The following is a 19,670-nucleotide window of genomic DNA, read 5'->3' as shown; positions in this document are numbered from 1 at the left end:
TTGGTGTGGGTTTCATTCCACACGCTAAGACATTCTGATAGGGAATTTAGATTGTGAGCCCTTATGGGGACAGTGATGAGGTCTGCAAAGGACTGTGGAGTATGATGGCACTGTATAAGCAAAGCATAATAAATACATATAAAAAGAAAACATTTGGTATCGTCTATCATGCTGACCTGAAGAATCATTCTGACAGGTCATTTTTACCATACAAAAGACAATAAAAACAAAATCCAAATGACAATGACCGAATCGCATTCTTTTCTCACCATTTCACACCTGCTTTTTTCCTCTTCATATTTACTGTATCGTCACTCAAAACTACAACTTGTCACACACACAAAAAAAAAAAAAAAAAAAAAAAACCTTGTATGGCTACAAGGATAAATTTAAAAAAGTCTTAATTATGAAGGGTTAAAGTCCATCCACAAATGTCAAACTGTTTTTGACAAGAGACCCTGAGTGACAGCTAAATGGAAAAGAACTGCAGAGTGAAAGGCACCCTCATTCAGGAGATAACGGCACATAACACTTTTCTTTTTTTTTTTTTTTATAATTTCCCCATGTCCTTTTAATTTTAATGGAAGTGTTTTCAGTAGTGCTATAAAATTATGTTCCCTACAAACTAGTGAGAGGTACATTGGCAATCCTCTCAAACGCAATTAATGTGATGCGAACTCCGTGATTAGACTGTCCAGATGTAATCTCAATGATCAGACCTCATCTTCTATGGGGCTGCTGTGTATTCCTGTTGCATGGATGGCTGACTCCAGCTTGAAAGAACTGTATAAGATGTATCTGAGAAAACATTAGGTGGGAGCTTGCCCGTTTCCATAAAATAAAGTCATTATATAATGTGCCATTATATAATCTTACCGGTGTTACCTGACAGATGCATCGGAGATACAGGCATATGTGGTTTAAGACTGGCAGTGGCCCTAAAAGACTCCTTGGTGGGAAAGCTCATTTTTCCAAGTTGTGGTGAAGGACACGATTCAAGCTTCACAGTCACAGAAGGACTCTTCTTTGGGCTACAAATGGAAATATATACACAATACACAAAAACCTGTTAGCAGTGATAGCGTATTAGTAGCTGGAGCTCTTGGGTACATAAAGCTCATAGCTGTTATACAGTAAGGCTGGGGTCCCACTGACGTTGTAAATTCAGCTTCCCTTTCCGTAGTAGAAGCACAATAGTAGAATTAACAACAAGGACTGATCCCTTACATATTGGGCCCCAATATCTTATAGTGTCAGTCAGGTTTCCGTTAGTGTTCCCAACATAGTACTTGAAATCTGAGGGGGTATGCCAAGGAGTCATGAATAGGTTGTCAAAATAGGTAGAAGCCTGAACAACACGTTAAAGGGTCAACACATTCGTGTGTCACCTACTGGAGCCTAGGAAAAACTGGTGCAGTTCACACGGCTTCCATTCGCCGGGTGCTGCAGGCAGCTTTCATCATTGCCACCTGGTCTCCCTTCACCGAAGAACTGTGATTAAAATTCTCACGGTGTGCTAGCGGTGACATCATGAACGTTACCATAGGTCATTGGCCTGCTCACAGTGAACTGAGCATGGGAAGAGCTGGCAGTGACCAGCCAGTAACCTCTATGACATTACCGCTCGTCACTGAAGCTGCACACCAAGCTCAGCATTTCCTGGATGTCAAGGTGAACGGTCACCTCATGTCACTGTTCATCAAGATATCCAGATGCAGCAGAGATGGATAACGGTGCAGACAAATGGATTATCTTCTCGTTTGACATGTGAGGAATATTGTTTTATGATTTTCATTTTTACAGTAATAAATGGGAAAAAGAGGGTCGGGGAATATTTATTTCTTTTTTAATCAGATAGTTTTTATTAAAAGTTTTGGAAATGACAGGCATGTACAACTTACAACATGTTGTCAAACATTCCCTTCCCCCATAACACCCCCCTCCCTTTGTCCGATGGCATGGACTGGTACATAGCGAATAAACCCAATTCTATCACACAACCATATCATATGAGAAATGGCGAGTAACAACCGACAGGAGACCACCTCCAGGGCCCACCCACTAATCCAGAAGATTCGAGGCAGCCAGGCTGGGAATCTTCAACCATCCCTCCCATATTTTCCCAAAAATATGCGACACACCCCTCCTAAGGGACACAGACTTTTCCCTATATAATATTTGGTTCAACCTATTAATATATTCTTTTCTTGAGGGGATTTTGGCAGAAATCCAGTGATAAGCTATCAGCTTTCGGGCCACAAATAGCATTCTGTCCACAGCAATTTTAAGGTATTGATCCCCTCCCACCTCATCAACATAACCCAGAACACAAATCATGGGGTCCCTGGGAATATCCTGTCCCGTGACCAAGTGTATAAGGCCAAGGACCACGATCCAAAATATCTGCAGGCAAGAGCATGTCCACATCATATGTAAAATGTCCGCATTATCTGTCGTGCACTTGGGGCAGCTTGAATCCGACCGCAACCCTCTATTGAACAACCATTCGGGAGACCTGTATGTCCTATAGAGGACATATAGCTGAGACAGGCGGCCAGGCTCACTAAGAGATAATCTGGGAATCATCTGTAGAATCGAGTCCCACTGCTCCGCTGATATCGTACCCAGCTGTTGTTCCCACTTTATCAGTGCGCTAATAGGATGCCTTGACAGGACCTGTCCAAGTAAGCCACCATACACCATTGAAATCAGTCCTCTGGTGGACCCCTGCATACCAAGCCTATGGATAAGGACGTCGTGGTGTATGGTTAGGTCAACTTTTTTGCTCTGCACCATATACGCGTGACGCAGCTGCAAATATTAATAAAACATAGAGTGTTGGAGGGGAAATTCCCGTCCCAATTGCTCGAAAGTTTTAAAAACCCCTCCCTCCACCAGCTGCGACACCCACCATATGCCAATCCGCCTCCAGTGAGCAAAGCCTCTGAGCGTTTTCATACATGGCAAATGCTGATTGTCCCATATGGGGGAGTACTTTGTAAGACCGCGTATTCCTCTCAGCTGCCTCAGCTTATCCCATACTCTAACCATTAGAAGCACCGTAGGAAACCTGAATGCAAGGGATCGAAATCTACCCGACTCCAGACTCGACACCAGTGATCCCCGTCCCACTAGAAACTGAAGGATCTTCTGACCTCCCACCAAATCCGCCAACTCGCCCTCCATCCCTCCTGCTACATGCTGGCACTGGGAAGACAAAAAATAAAGCCATGGGTTGGGCAACGCAAGTCCCCCCTCATCCTTAGGTTTTTGCAAGTGTTCAAGTTTAATTCTCGCGCCTTGTTTCAGCCAAACGAGCTCTCTAAAAATCATATTAATTTTATGAAACCTGTTCTGGGGAAGCCAGACAGGGGAATTATGAAGGACATATAAGAGTTGCGGCATAACTACCATCTTCAACAGATTCACTCTTCCCACTACAGAGAGGTGTAACTTTGCCCAGGCCTTAACCTTCTGTTTGATCCTGTCCAACAACGGGACAAGATTTAGACTCTCATAGTCTGTCAGCTTATTGGATATTTTTATGCCCAAATATTGAAGGGACGTTGCAACCGGCACACCTACCACACTGCAGGAGCTTGAGTCCAATGGGAGGAGCGCAGACTTCTCCCAGTTAATAACCAGACCCGAGACCTTCCCAAATACCCCAAGAAGTGTCATCGTGTTTTGTAATGATCTGTCCGCGTCCGCTAAAAATAACAACAGGTCATCCGCATATAGTGCTACCTTCTCCTCATGCTCCCCATACCGGAATCCCTCTATGCCAGTATCCAATCTTATCCTGGAAGCCAATGGCTCCACCGTGAGAGCAAACAGCAGCGGGGATAAAGGACATCCCTGCCTTGTTCCTCTATGAAGCGAAAAAGGATTAGACAACTGACCATTAGCCCTCAGCCGAGCGCTCGGCTCCGAGTACAAGAGCTTGACCCAGCCAATAAAGCCCGGGCCAAAGCCCATACAGTGAAGCGTCGCCCATAGATAGTCCCACTCCACACTATCAAATGCCTTAGCGGCGTCTAGGGACAGAACCACCCTCTTCCCGGCATTATCAGCCCTCACCTGCATATTCAGATATAATCTCCTAATATTCATAGCCGTCGATTTGTTGGGCATAAACCCCGTCTGATCGGGGTGTATTAACACAGCTACTACCTTTGACAGTCGAATGGCCAGGACCTTCGTTAAAAGTTTAATGTCTAGCGTCAACAGGGAGATGGGCCTATACGACGCAGGCAGAGTTGGGTCCTTATCCTTTTTCAACAGCACGGCGATGACAGCTTCTCGCATAGACGGTGGGAGAACACCCCGTTCCAGACTATCATTAAACACCGTCAATAGAGCAGGGAGCAATACCGTTCTATACCGTTTGTACACCTCAGCTGGCAACCCATCTACCCCAGGTGCCTTACCATTGGACATGGTTCCCAGAGCCTCCTCCAACTCGTCCAGACTTAGAGGTCCATCTAGAGAGCGTCTGTCCTCAGGAGTCAACCTTGGGAGATTGGCAGCCTCCAAAAAGGAAACAACATCCTCTGTCGGGGCCCTAGCATGTGAGGAATACAAGTCAGCATAAAAAATCTCTAGAATTTTTAAGATCCCCGGTGCGTCAGTGAGCAGTCGCCCATTCACATCCTGAAGACCCGCTATAGCCGCAGACCCTCTCTGTGCCGATGTCACGACAGAAAGCAAATGCCCCACACTTTCCGCACTCTCAAAATATTGAGTAGATTGAAACAGCCGTTTTTGCGCCGCTGCCTCTAATGTCTGTTTGGTCACCTTTGACTGCGCTCCCCCAATCGCTTCCGAGTGGCAGGTGTGCTCTGTGTTGCAAGGGCCCTTTCCGCATCCTCCAGTTCCCTAAATACAAGTTGTGATTTTGCCCTGGAGGCGGTCTTTATTTTAGAAATCTCTCGTATGTACATTCCCCTTAAGTACGCCTTTAAGGCCTCCCAGACGATCCCACTAGAAGCCGAGCCTCTATTAAGATTAAGATATTCCTGCAACTCAGGGATAAAGCCGTCATTCTTATCGATTAGCTGCAGCCAAAACGGGTTAAGGCGCAAGAGAGGTCTATCATTCCTCCCGTTCCCGCCCCCCCCCAAGCATGACTGAAACAGGCGAATGATCAGATACCGTTCGCGCCAAATATTTAACCTCTAAAGTTTTACCCAGCATAAGATCATCACCCAGGGCCTGATCGATGCGAGACAGGGAGGAGTGAGTAGAGGAGAAGCACGAGAATTGACGGACGCCAGGGTTACGGCATCTCCACAAGTCGGTCAAAGCTATCTCCCGCACAAGAACCCCAAATGGCGTAAGATTACCTCCCAGCCTCAGAGGTTCATGGCTACCCCTGTCCCAATGTGAATCCAGATTATTATTAAAATCTCCCACCACCAAATGCGGAACCCCCGGAAAATCTCTCAGAATGGCCAGAACTTTATAGATAACTCTACTGCTATAAGGCGGAGGTATATATATAGATGTCAACACCAGTGGGGTGGAAAAGATTGTACAAGATAAAAGGACGAATTGCCCCTCTGTGTCCACCACCACCCGGTGGCACTTAAATTGAGTCCTGGAGTGAATCAATATACTAACCCCCCTAGAGTATTGGGAATGAGTAGAGTGAAAGCCCGCCTGTACCCATCTCTTATCCAGGATTCCCAGCGTCTCCTGTGTGAGATGCGTCTCCTGCAAACAAACAACCGCCGGTTTCTGGTCCGCTATGAAGGAGAATATGGCCTGTCGTTTTACTGGCGACTTCAACCCCCTGATATTCCAACTAAGTATCTTAAAATCAGCCATTATCGTACCATAGCATATTGCCTACCATCTCCCCCCCGGCCGTACCATAGCCAATATTGAAATGTACAAGTATGCCAAAGGACATTTTAAACCCAATCCCTCCCCCCTCCCCCCAAAAAACACCCTCCAACAATTCCTTGGGCTGAACCAAGGGTGCAACAAGTAAGGGTACTGTCGAACCCTTCCACCCCATTCAGCAGGCGCTTCAATTCCTGTTCACTACCCGCATTTGACAGGATATAACCCCACAGCACTTTGCATTTTCCCTTACCCGTATTCAGACTAAGGCCCCATAAGGACCACAAATTCTTAAAAAAACAGCATATAACAGAGTAATAAAAGAATAAATAGAAATATAACTTCTTAGGCAGTCCATTGCATCAGGACCGCAGTCTCCAACCGCATGACTCCATAGCAACTAAGCAGGTCAAGAAACCTTCAGCCACATTCCTGCTCCTTCCTCTCCTTCCTCAATTGTCGCTCGTTAAGGTCCAACCAGTCCACAGCTTCCCTGGGGTCCAGAAAAAAGTGGCTTTTATTCCAGGCCTCAACACGCAATTTAGCCGGGAAAAACATGGAGTACTTGACGCCACAGGCTCTCAGACGCTTCTTGATGTCTATGAACTTCGCTCTCATCTTCTGAACTTCCGGCGAAAAGTCCGGGTAAAAGGAGACTCTGGATCCCTCCATTGTAAGGTCAGGGTGTTCTCTCGAGTATCTAAGGATAACGTCTCTGTCCCTGTAATGAAGGATTTTAGCCAGCACAGGTCGTGGTGGATGACCAGGGAGGGGGGGCCGAGTCGGGACTCTGTGTGCTCTTTCCACTGCATACAGGTGTGTTAGATTGTCCACACCTACTGTTTCTTTAAGCCATGTTTCAATGAAGGCAGTAGGATTCTTTCCCTCACAGCGCTCTGGCATGCCCACAATACAAACATTATTCCGTCTGGATCTATTTTCAAGGTCATCAGTTTTAGCCCAGACAGCTGCCATATCCTTCTTGAGCTCTGTACAGTGCTGTCCTGAGTCAGAGGCCGAATTCTCCACAGCACCCATACGCTTTTCCAGCTGGCTTGTTCTGTCTCTAACACTGTGCAGGTCATGTCGCACAGTCTGCATGGACTCCTGCAGAAAGCCCAGTTGCGTCAGGACATGTGAGATCGCAGTCCCACAGTGCACCACTGCCAGCATTACATATTTATTGGTGGGCTCGTCTGGAACTTGTAATTGCAAGGCTGTGAGGTGCTGTTTGTTTCTTTCCACCAGATCACTCCAGCTAGGCTCAGCTCCCTTCCCCCCCTGCACTCTAGCATGGGCAGCCTCCTCCTCCTCCCCCATTCCGGGGCTCATGTCCTCTGCCACAGTCTCCTGGTCCATATCAGAGTCCTGGAGAGACTCCTGTTCTGCCTCAGCCGTGCGGGCAAAGCGCTGCAGCCTGGCCACCATTGCCCTGTTCCTAGCCGCGCTGTCTTCTGCGGCCTCGTCTAAGGCGCGCGCTGTGGCGGCGGCGCCATCTTGGCTCCCCTCTCCTGCCACCCTTCTCTGACCTCTTTTCCCCATATCCTGGGGTGAAGCAGCGATCTCCGGTGCCCCGCGGTGTCTACCGACTCCGGTGCAGCCTCCAGGGGTTATAATAGCCGTGCTGTGGGGACGAAACGGCTGAATGAAGCAGGTATATGCGGGAGCTCAGCGGGCACACGTCCTCCTCACATGCCGCTCAGGCCACGCCCCCCGGGAATATTTATTTCAAAGAAATTTTATTCCAGCTATGGGGTTAGTAATGAGGGTATCTTATAGACCCTTCTCCATTACTAAACCCTGGGCTTGATATCAGCGAACATCAACCTCAACCCTATTACCCCACTTGTCATTGCACCAGGACAAGTGGGAAGAGCGAGGTTGAGCAACAAATTTGTTGCATCGCCATTTGTTGGGCAGCTGAGGGCTGATGTTTGTAGTCTGGGACAAGGTGCAATATCCCGGGCCCCTACCCAGGCTATATCAGTCCACAACTGTCCGTTTAGCCTTTGCTGGTTATAATTTATAGGGGAACCCCTACTTAATTTTTTTTCTGGCGGTCCCCCAAAAACTAAGCAGTAAAGTCTAAGCCAGAGATGGGGAACCTCAGGCCCCAGGGCCATTTATGGCCCTTGATGACCTTTTATCAGGCCCCCCCGGGAAGACTCTCAGGGACCGCATTCTTGGGCAGGGAGCTGTATTTTGATTGCCACAAACAGAAGTGAGTTGCTAATAATTGCCTGAGAACCTTTTGGGATATTGACCCCTTTTCCAGATCATCATCATCCCCCAGCCATGGGCTTTCCCTCTGCTGCTTATAAAAATTAAAGCAGGAGCCCACAACATTATTTTTTAATTTAATTCTTAATTTTACACACAATGTACACAGCGGCTGCTGAATACAACACCCATAATTGTCGCCTGGTTGCGATGATCTCAGGAAGACCAGGCGACAACAATGAACGCTGCCTTCAGCCCCCAGCTCCTGGGAACAGCTAAATGTACTACAGGCGTCGGTACATGTCACACAGGAACACGGATGTGATACACGGACAGCAAACGGACACACGAATGGCACACGGACCGTGGATCTTACCAGTACTGGTTTTTCCAGAACAGGAATCACCAGGACTTGTGAAGGAGGCCTTACAAGACTTGCTTTGGAAATACAAGTTGCAGGTTGGTTACTGTAATTCTGATTGATGAAGGCTCATGTATGTAACACCTCAGTGCAGACTTTGTACAGCATCTTAGTAAGGACCAATAGAGCTTCTATCTATTGTCGTACAGAATTATTTTGGCCTAAAAGCAATGCTTCTAGAAGTGAATGCCTCTGTACATACAATACATGGTTTGATGCAGCGTACAACAATTTTCTTTTTCTTTGATTTGCAAAGTATGAGCCTCATGAAATGTTATGGAAGCCTTATTATGGCTCTGCCCATAGATATCACACAGCTGTGTGAATGAGTCACAACGACTAATGAATTTGTATTTGTCGTAGAAAATCAAAGTTCACTTCCACTAACCACATAGAATCAAGGAATCCACATTTTTACAGCTTTCTGATGTGATGCAGAGATTACATATAAAACCAGGATTTTTGGGTTGTTTACCGTAAAATCTGTTTCTCGGAGCCTTCATTGGGGGACACAGAAACCATGGGTGTATGCTGCTGCCACTAGGAGGCTGACACTATGCAAATAAAAAAAAGTTAGCTCCTCCTCCACAGTATACACCTCACCGACAGGAAGTAAGATATCCAGTTAGTGAGAAAGCAGTAGGAGAAACAACAGAATAGAGAACAGACTACTCAACTGTAATCATAAGACACATAGCAAATAACAGGAGTTGCAGAACATGGGAGGGTGCTATGTCCCCCAATGAAGGCTCCGAGAAACAGATTTTACGGTAAGCAACTCAAAAGTCCTGTTTTCTCTATCGCTTCATTGGGGGACACAGAAACCATGGGACGTCCCAAAGCAGCCCCTGGGGAGAGAAAGCAAACTTCCATCAGGTCAGCGGACTCCCCACCGCTGCCTGCAGTATCCTTCTACCTAGGCTGGCATCCGCCGAAGCGTAGGTGTGGCCCTGTAGAATTTCACAAACGTGTGAACAGAAGACCAGGTTGCAGCTTTGCAAAGCCGCCATGCGGAAGCTCTGTGGTGCACCGCCAACGAGGCACCCACTGCCCGGGTAGAGTGAGCTCTAATTCCAGGAGGGACCACTCGATGCTTGACCCGGTAGGCTTCCAAATTTGCCGATCTGATCCAGTGAGCAATAGTAGCATTGGAGGCCGGCTGACCTTTCCGTGCACCATCTGGAATGACGAAGAGAGAGTCTGTCTTCTGCAAGGGAGTCGTCCTAGCGAGGTAGACTTTCATCGCCCTGACCAGGTCTAGCTTGTTCAAGGAGCGTTGAAGAGGATGAGTTGGACCCAGACAAAAGGACGGGAGAACATCATCCTCATACAGGTGGAAAGTGGACAACACCTTAGGAAGGAAAGAGGGCGGAGGCTGCAGGACCACCTTATCCTGGTGGAGTACGAAGAAAGTGGAGCGACAAGAAAGGGCCGCCAATTCCGACACGCGCCGGATGGAGGTGATGGACACCAAGAACGCTACTTTCCAGGAGAGAAGGGATAGGAAAAACTTCCCTGAGAGGTTGGAAGGGTGGGCCTTGCAGAACCTCGAGAACCAGATTAAGATCCCATGGATCCACAGTCGCGCGGTACGGAGGTGCCGCATGAGCCACTCCCTGAAGAAAGGTCTTGACCTGCGGAAGGGAGGCCAACGTCTTCTGGAACAGAATGGAAAGCGCCGAGACTTGACCTTTTAAAGAGCTGAGGGCAAGGCCCGTATCAAGGCCTGTCTGGAGGAACGCCAGGACAGAATGGAGTGAAAAGGACATGGGTGGAATGTCATTGGCCTCGCGCCAAGTGAAATAGGCCTTCCACGTACGATAATAAATTTTGGAAGACGAAGGCTTTCTAGCCCGGATCATGGTTTGAATAACCGGATCCGAAAAACCTGACCGTTTCAGAACCGCGGTCTTAACAGCCACGCCGTTAGATTGAGCGGCCGAGAAATGGGGTGGCAAATCGGACCCTGAGACAGCAGATCTGCTCTGTCTGGAAGCTTCCAGGGGGCGTCCGCGAGCAGGTTGACGATGTCTGCAAACCAAGATCTTCTGGGCCAATCCGGAGCGATGAGGATGACTGGGACCCCTACCGCCTTGATTTTCTTCAACAGCTTGGGAAGAAGAGGAAGGGGAGGGAACAGGTAGGGGAGCTTGAACTGAGACCAGGGAGTGGTGAGAGCATCGGCGCCCACTGCGAGAGGATCTCGGGCCCTGGATACGAACTGTGGGACTTTCCCGTTCAGGGGAGACGCCAGCAGATGTACGTCCCGAGTCCCCAAACGACGGCAAAAATGATGAAAGACGCCCGGATGTAAGGACCACTCTCCCGCTGCGAGACCCTCGCGGCTGAGAAAATCGGCGGCCCAGTTGTCCACGCCGGGAATGTGCACCGCAGAAATCGCTGGGACTGATACCTGTGCCCAGTGAAGAATCTTGGACACTACCACTAGCTGAGGAACTTCGTGTACCCCCTTGGTGATAGACATATGCCACCGCTGTGGCATTGTCTGTCTGAATTCGGATTGCCGACCGCTGAGGAGCCTTTCCCAGTGAATGAGAGATAGATAAATCGCCCTTATCTCGAGGACGTTGATGGACTGGGTTGTCTTTTGAGTCGACCACCGACCCTGAACAGTGTGATTGCGAAACACTGCACCCCAGCCGAGAGGACTGGCATCCGTTGTCACAAACTGCTAGTGAATCGGGAGGAATGACCTGCCCAGAGAAATGAGAGGTGACGTCAGCCCCCAATTGAGGGATTGTTTGACCCGGGGCGAAAGGAGAATTGGCCGATCTAGGGAAAGAAAAGACCTGTTCCACCGAGACAGGATGGTCTGTTGAAGCGGTGTTGTGTGAAATTCGGCAAAGGGAACTGATGTGAACTCATTTTCTGGTTTACCTCTGGCTTCTGGTGAGGGTGGTGGAGATGGCTGTGTTGACAGAGGAGTCGTGAGTTCTCCATCCGGGCTCCCTCTGGGGGTGACAGCAGGTAATGAAGCTGATCTAAATTGCAGAGACCTGCCACCTGAGGAGGAGGACTGAGTGGACATCAGGAATCTCTGACTGGATTTAAGACAGCCGACTCCCTAATTTTGCGCTGGTGATTTTCTCCTGCCCTGAGGTTCTGGGCTTAGCTTGTTTTTGTTTTTCCTCCTCAGTGACTCATTCATAACAGGGAACCGCTTCGGCCATCGCCACCATCTTTCCTAAGACTTTCATGGCTGACCGGAGAGATGGAAGCCGTGTGCTCTGCAATGATCGTACATCTCACCACAGAGATATAATCTTTTCTTGAGCAAGAAAAATTCTCGATCGACGAGTGTCGAACGATAGGCCTAGAAACACAAGACATTGTGTCGGAACAAGGCAGAACTTTTTTGTTGACAAGTCACCCGAAATTGGAGTGTCGGAAAAGATGGTATGACTTTGGTGAGACTGGTGAAAAGACAGAGCTTGGATCAGAATGTCGTAGAGGTACGGAAAGAGGACGAGACCTCTGATCTTTAACAAGACCATCAACGCCGCCATGATCTTTGTAAATACTCTGGGTACGGTGGCGAGACCGAACAGCAGGGCGACAAACTGGTAGTGGTCCAGGTGAATCGCGAAACGCAGGGATCTCTGATGCCCGGAAAAGATGGGAACATGCAGAAGGGCATCTTGAATGTCTATTGAGCACATGAATTACTGCGCTTCCATGGAAGCGATTACTGAATGAAGAGACTATCCTGAAATGTCATAGGCGGACTCTGTTGTTCAGTAACTTGAGGTCCAGGATGGCTGGACCGCGCAGCCATTTTTTCACTACTACAAACAGGTTTGAATAAAACCATGTGAAACATTCTGACTCGGGAATTGGCACGATCACCCCGGAACTAAGGAGGGAGGCGATGGATGAAAAGAAAACCCGGAACTAAGGTAGGGTCCGGGGCCAAGAAGCGAACTTTATCTTGTATCCTGAGGATACAACCTCCCTGACCCAAGAGTCTTCTACTGAGGCAAGCCAGAAGTCTGAGAAGAAAAAGGAGTCGACCGCCCAGTTGGGAAGGCGCCTCGGGTTTCGTTGATAGTCATGCTGATGTGGACTGTCAAGTTCTGGACCTGGAGGATCTGCCTTGGGTGAGATCGCAAGGAGGGAGTGGGCCTAAAGGAGACCTTGTTCCTATCCTGGCGTACTTGCAGCCTTTGTTGGTTGGAAAAGTATTCTGCCGTCGCGAAGCGGCGGGAAGACCGAAAGGGCCGAAACTGACGCCTTGAGGGGGTCTACGAGGCTTGGACTGAGGGAGAAGAGAGCTTGTGTCTCCAGTGGAGTCTTAATAATCTGGTCCAGCTGGGACCCAAAGAGACGCGCTCCATGAAAAGGCAGATTGGTAAGAGACTTTTTGAAGACCAATCTGCCTGCCAAGCTTTGAGCGAAATTGTACTCTTGATTGCAACCACGTTGCTGGACGCTTGAGCAGCACAGGACGCGGCATCCAAGGAGGCCGAGACCAAATAAACCCCTGCGTGGGAGATCTGGTTGGCTAGCTCGGCCAATCACTCTGGTTGGGCTCTATCCAGAATGCCCTGGAGGAGATCCTCCGCCCAAGTAGCTATGGCCTTTGCTACCCAAGTGGAAGCGAAGGCCGGGCTTAGCACCGTCGCAGCCACTTCGAATGACGATTGCACGTTAAGAACTTGACTAAAGTGCAAGTGGGAGCCGGAGGACGAGCACGAACAGACTTAGAAATAGACATAATGAAGTAAGGTCCCTGAAGCAGTGCCGGAAGGTTGGGGGACAGAATGGCAGAAGTGTCATTCTGCAGATGCAGAGCTACTCACGGTCCGGTGATACCCCCAGTAAGCGATGCTACACGGCTCGTCCGGCTTACAGGCCCCAGCAGAGGAGAAAGGAGTCCGCTGACAGGCTGAAGAAAAAAATGGCGGCAGCCTGAGGGGAGAAGAAAAGGAGCGCGTTCCCAGGGAAGATGGGTGGAGCTAATCGCTTAGAGAGAAGATGGCACCGCCTGCTGTAATAGAAAAGGCTAGTCAGGGAAGAGCCGGTGGGCGGGCCTAAAACGGGCGGGAAAGAAGCCCATCTATGACTGACCGAGCGGGAGGGAAGGTCGCCTAAAGATGAGAGGGAAGAGCTGTGAAGCCGGGTCCTGGCGTAAATGCGGCGGCCGCCGGGAGGCGCGGGGCGGTGCGGAGGTCCCGCAGCCCTGCCACAGCGACCGCTCTGTGGTGCACCGCCTCCGTATGAAGCTGACGCGACTCGGGGGCCCATCTGTGATCCGTTTGCCGAGTACCGTTAAAATCCAACGCTGTCTGATCCGTCAGAATGATGTCCGCGCCTCATCCAACCGACAGGCTCTGGTAGGCGAGTGGGTGGGAGACGGAGGGGCGAGGACCATATGTGCTGAGCGCCCGTGCTAGGCTCTTGGTCCTGCCGTGGAGCGCTATGAGGATACGGGGTGGCAGTACACGCCGTACTCATAGTCTCTTTGTGGGACTACAGATGTGACTATTCACTCTGTATCCCTCCAGAACCTGAAAGAAAAATGACGCACACTGATAGATATGGGTCTAATGAAAGACCCGTGTCCACCTCCTACTGACACTAAGCTAAACTGGATATCTTACTTCCTGTCGGTGAGGTGTATACTGCGGAGGAGGAGCTAACTTTTATTTGCATAGTGTCAGCCTCCTAGTAGCAGCAGCATACACCCATGGTTTCTGTGTCCCCCAATGAAGCGATAGAGAAAATAAAAATTTCTCTATCTCTTCATTGGGGGACACAGGAAATCATGTAATTGCAAGCTCCCTTCAGGCCAGTCCTCTGCCTTCTGTCAGGACTGCAGAAGCCCCCCCTGTGCCTGCTACCCAGTAGTCTCATACTGCCCCAGGGAGCTTGCAATTGCATGATTTCCTGTGTCCCCCAATGAAAGCTCCGAGAAACAGATTTTATGGTGAGTAACCAAAAATCCTGTTTATGTAAATAGAAGGTACATACCTAGCCTGTGCCACCACAATTTTCCGCTCACAGTTCTGCAGTTTGGTTTTTAATTCAATCATTTCTACATCTTTAAATTGTAGCTCCGATTGTAAAGACTGAATCTGGGATAAAAGCATAAACATACATTGTACACATCATGATTTTTTAACTATACAAAAGTCTAATTATAAAGAATTTATAAAGTGCATTTTAACTAGTACAACAACAAAAAATGTCCATCTCTATGAGAGGAGCTTTATACTATTCACTTACGCAAACAACAACAACAACAACAACAATAAATTATATGTGGGAGCAAGGTAGTTGTAAGAATGAATAAAAATGGAACTTATTAAATACAACTTAAAACAAAAAAAACAAACAAAAAAAAACAGATTTGTGGGCAAGTCAAGACAGAATGCTACATATTAGGAATAAGTGGCACAGACCACACGATGAGCATAAAATACAGAAATATATATACAGTGTGTAGAACAAAGCAAACTAATAAGTTAATAAAGACAGAATTAAGTACACCACAAAAATATTCGGATTACCCCAAATAAAAGGTATAATGGAATACATTCTTAAAAGTGTAATGTGTAGCGACTTTTATTCTTGATGTAATCAATAATTATGAATACCTTATTTTTAATACAAAATGAAATGGACTGTTTCAACAATTTATTTTTTAATCTCCAGCCGCTGGGAGCTGCCATTTTTATTTGTTGGTGTGTAAGTGTCTTAAATATTTGGATAACTGGATAATTGGATAACTAGAGGCGGAAGACCTGTGAAGACTCAGACGTCAAGGTTAGATTTCAGAAAGGCAGATTTTAAGGGATTCAGAAAGATAATTGGAGGGATCCAATGGCTGGATATCCTTAAAGACAAAAATGTCCAGGAAGGATGGGAAATCTTGAAAAATGAAATTCTCAAAGCACAGTTGTTAACAATTCCGAAAAGAGGGAAGAATAGGAAGCATTTAAGGAAACCAGGATGGGTGAACACAGAACTTAAGCACATGCTAAAAAGGAAGAAAAAAATGTTTATAAAATGGAAAGAGGGAGGCATATCTAAAGAAGAATATAATGCTGTCTGCAGAACCTGCAGGGCACAAATCAGATTAGCTAAAGCTGAAAATGAATTGAGGCTTGCAAGAGATGTCAAAAGCAATAATAAAGGATTTTGGGGATATGTCAAAAGTAAAAGAAAAGTCAAAGATGCTATAGGATTTTTACAGGATGAAAATGATGAAATGGTAAGACAGGATGTTGAGAAGGCTGAACTTTTAAATTCCTATTTTGCATCTGTTTTCTCTCAGAAAGGAAATGTAACACCAACTGTTATTCACTGTCCTATTAAGGGAATAGAAGAATCCAGGATATCTATAAACAGAAAGATAGTGAGGAAACACTTAGCTAACCTAAATGAATTCAAGTCTACAGGTCCAGATGAATTACACCCCAGAGTACTGAAGGAGATAGCAGAAGAAATTTTTGAACCCCTCTCCATAATCTTTGAAAATTCTTGGAGAACAGGAGAAGTGCCAGAAGACTGGAGAAGAGCAAATGTTGTTCCTATCTTCAAAAAGGGGAAGAAGGTGGACCCAGGCAACTATAGGCCGGTGAGTCTGACTTCTATACCAGGAAAGATCTTTGAACAAATTATTAAACAACATGTATGTCAATACCTGGATAAGAATGAAGTGATCAAACAGAGTCAGCATGGGTTTGTAACTAATAAGTCATGTCAGACTAACTTAATTTCCTTCTATGACGGTATCACTGATTGGGTGGATCAAGGAAATGCTGTAGATATAGTATATCTTGACTTCAGCAAAGCATTTGACAAAGTCTCTCATACAATCCTTATTGAAAAAATGACTAAGTATGGAATGGACAAGGCAACTGTTAGGTGGATTCATAACTGGCTTAGTGATCGGACCCAAAGAGTGGTCGTAAATGGCTGCACATCCAGTTGGAAGAATGTCTCAAGTGGGGTACCACAGGGCTCTGTCCTGGGCCCTGTATTGTTCAACATCTTTATCAACGATTTAGATGAAGGAATTGAGGGTAAACTGATTAAATTTGCTGATGACACAAAGCTAGGAGGGATAGCTAATACTAGAGAAGAGAGAGAGAGGATTCAAAAAGATTTAAATAAACTGGAGAAGTGGGCAGCAACTAACAGAATGGTTTTTAACAGGGAGAAATGCAAAGTACTACATCTGGGCAATAAAAATGAAAAAAGCATATATAGAATGGGAGGAATAGGGCTAAGTGACAGCACATGTGAAAAAGACTTGGGTATACTAATAGATCACAGACTGAAAATGAGTCAACAGTGTGATGCAGCAGCAAAAAAGGCAAATGCAATTCTAGGATGTATTAACAGAAGCATACAGTCTAGATCACGTGAAGTCATTATTTCCCTCTACTCCTCTTTGGTCAGACCTCATCTGGAATATTGTGTCCAGTTTTGGGCACCACATTTTAAAAAAGACATCAACAAACTGGAGCAAGTTCAGAAAAGAGCGACCAGAATGGTGACCGGTCTGCAAACCCTGTCTTATGAGGAAAGGTTGCAGGATTTGGGAATGTTTAGTTTGCAAAAGAGAAGACTGAGAGGAGACTTAATAGCTGTCTACAAATATCTAAAGGGCTGTCACATTGTAGAAGGATCAACTTTATTCTCATTTGCACAAGGAAAGACTAGAAGCAATGGGATGAAACTGAATGGGAGGAGACACAGATTAGATATTAGAAAAAACTTTTTGACAGTTAGAGTGATCAATGAGTGGAACAGGCTGCCACGAGAAGTGGTGAGTTCTCCTTCAATGGAAGCCTTCAAACTGAGGCTGGACAGACATCTGACTGGGATGATTTAGCGAATCCTGCTTTGAGCAGGGGGTTGGACCAGATGGCCCAGGAGGTCCCTTCCAACTCTACGATTCTATGATTCTATGAAAATGAAACAAGACTAATATGGTATCTCCTACACAGTGACTGCCTATCAGGCCAAGTCTGCTCACCCACTGACCACACTACACAGGTTTTACAAACAAATGCTGTTGCAAACAAAAACTCAACGCTCCTCTCGGTGCCTCTGGGCTCAGTTAAGATGTCCTCTTAATAACTTAATATTCAGTAAAAATTCTCATTAGTTTCCTCTGTAAAAGTAACAATACCCTTCCCCATACACTAATCATAGCACTACACAATAAAGGTGATGACTTAGCTCCCCTGCCAAATACAAATTATACCCCTTAGTGCCACCTCTCATTTACGATGCCCCCTTAGCGTGACAGTAACAATGCCCTCAGTTTGGCTGACACTGTAATGACACAACCTTAGTGCCTCTTCTGTTACAATGACCTCCATGTCTCCATAAACTGAAATAGCGTTCATTAAAATACACACTACGTCTCCACATCGAAGCCGCTCAGTCTGCTGGCCTCTTTGTACGTGTGCAGTTGGCAGCTCCGCACAGGAGGATGCAGCGCCATCACTGTATCATGCCAGTCTGCATTGGCATCGTGATGGCTACATGTAAGTTTAGGCTTGCATCCTGACAGCTACACCAGGGGTCAATCCCCCACAATTGTCCTAAGTGGTACCTGTATACAGTGACAGCACTGAGGGGAGCAGCCATGGGATGTCTTCTCACTTCAGCTCACGAAGGACAATTGGAGACTAGATATGTTCTAGGGCAGTGTGCCAAACCTTCACAATAATCCTCCTAAACTGAACCAGTCATGTAACAAATCAAAGTCAGAACACGTTAGAAAAATATAGGTCTAGTTTTTCATTTTCTGATGCACAAAGGGCGATTAAACAATTTTTTGTTGTCTTTTTAGATCTCTTCTTTACCCCACAAGCAATGGGACAGTCATTACTTTCCAAGGGAAAAAAAAACCCACTTACTTTCTTCAACAATTCTTTTTCTTTCTCACAGTACATTTGTGTCTTCTCTTTCTCCAGTGCAGCCTGAGCAATTCTTTGCTGTTCAAGATTAGACTCTGTTTGACGCAAAGCATCTCGCAAAACTTTAATTTCTCCATTCTTGACGACACTATCATTTTGCAGCACTTTTAGCTGCAAGAAAGATAAGTCAGATTTGTAAGAGAAAAAAAGAAAAAAGAAAAAAAAAAAAAAAAAAAAAAAAAAAAAAAGATACTGACAGAAATAGTTGAAAACCTGATCTTCTTTAAAAGGCAACTCATCACATGATTTACTCCGCTCGGACCAAGAGCATCATGAATTAGAGACCATCCATGTTATTGCAGACATGTATGTTTTACTATGAAATGCTGTTGGACTGGAGATGACGTGACCAGCCATAGAGAGAAGAAGCTGGCAGGGACAAACCTCTGCGACTGGTCATCTCAGCCCCAGCCATGTAGAATTTCAGAGTAAAGATATACATGTTTGTAATGTACTAGTTCAGGCAGCATGAACCATGACAGGTTCCCTTTAAAGCTTTTTTTTTAAGGGAATATAATATTGATGACCACTGCTCAGGATAGGTTATCAATATCAGATCACCGACATGAGACACAAACCGATCAGCCAAAGCAGCAGCCGGATGTAAACACAGAATGGAACTGAACAGTCCAACTTCATTCAATGTGTAGTGGTCACTACCAAAGATTTTATATTGATGGCCTATTAATATTATATGTCCAGACAACACCCTGTAAAGCTGTGTGTATATAGACACCAGCCATAGTGCCACCAAGAGCAAGCTAAAAACCACAGAAGCTCTGACCCATCGCTGTCTTAACTGCTCCTTTACACAATCATGAAAAGGGATTGTTCCCTTTCATTAAAAGGATAATTTCAAGCTGCAGGCTATAGTAAGGAAATGCTGGGCTATACTCACCTTCTCCAGGTCCACCAGATAGCCTTTTGGAGCCTGCCTCAAAACAGGACATGGCCAAAAATGTTGTCCAGCAGAGCAGGCAGTGACTCAGTCTGCATCAACACAGTCAATGGCCTCGTCAGCGCATGCATCCAAATCCAGTTATCTAAAGCTTCAGACGTAAGCGCCGAGGGAGCCACCGAATATAGGGTATAACGCTATACTAACATACACTAAGGGGGTTTGTGTCATTCTTCAAAATGGCACAGGTGCTTCCTGATTTTTCTTTCTGGCAAAAATGTAATGCTGAATTGGGCCCCGAGTATGTAATAGTCAAGATATAAAG

At 46.4% G+C, this 19,670-nt stretch overlaps 1 protein-coding gene across 7 annotated transcripts in view; it reads right to left on the bottom strand.

Moving 5' to 3' along the window:
* Window positions 1–19,670, bottom strand: part of ATRIP (ATR interacting protein) — a 148,517-nt gene that overhangs the window by 44,059 nt on the left and 84,788 nt on the right. For all 7 annotated transcript variants that reach the window (XM_073549569.1, XM_073549570.1, XM_073549566.1 and 4 more), the window contains exons 4-6: window positions 18,388–18,558; window positions 14,480–14,583; window positions 886–1,031 (exon numbers count right to left, since the gene is read on the bottom strand). In XM_073549569.1, coding sequence (XP_073405670.1) covers window positions 886–1,031; window positions 14,480–14,583; window positions 18,388–18,558 — 421 coding nt within the window. The remainder of the gene's footprint in view (window positions 1–885; window positions 1,032–14,479; window positions 14,584–18,387; window positions 18,559–19,670) is intronic.

This window comes from Dendrobates tinctorius, unplaced genomic scaffold, assembly GCF_039654945.1.
Source record: "Dendrobates tinctorius isolate UK_male_01 unplaced genomic scaffold, ASM3965494v1 ptg000159l, whole genome shotgun sequence".
In the NCBI taxonomy this organism is placed as follows: Eukaryota; Metazoa; Chordata; class Amphibia; order Anura; family Dendrobatidae; genus Dendrobates; species Dendrobates tinctorius.
The sequence above is the reverse complement of the archived record's forward strand: the minus strand, read 5'-3'. Positions and strand labels throughout refer to the sequence as shown.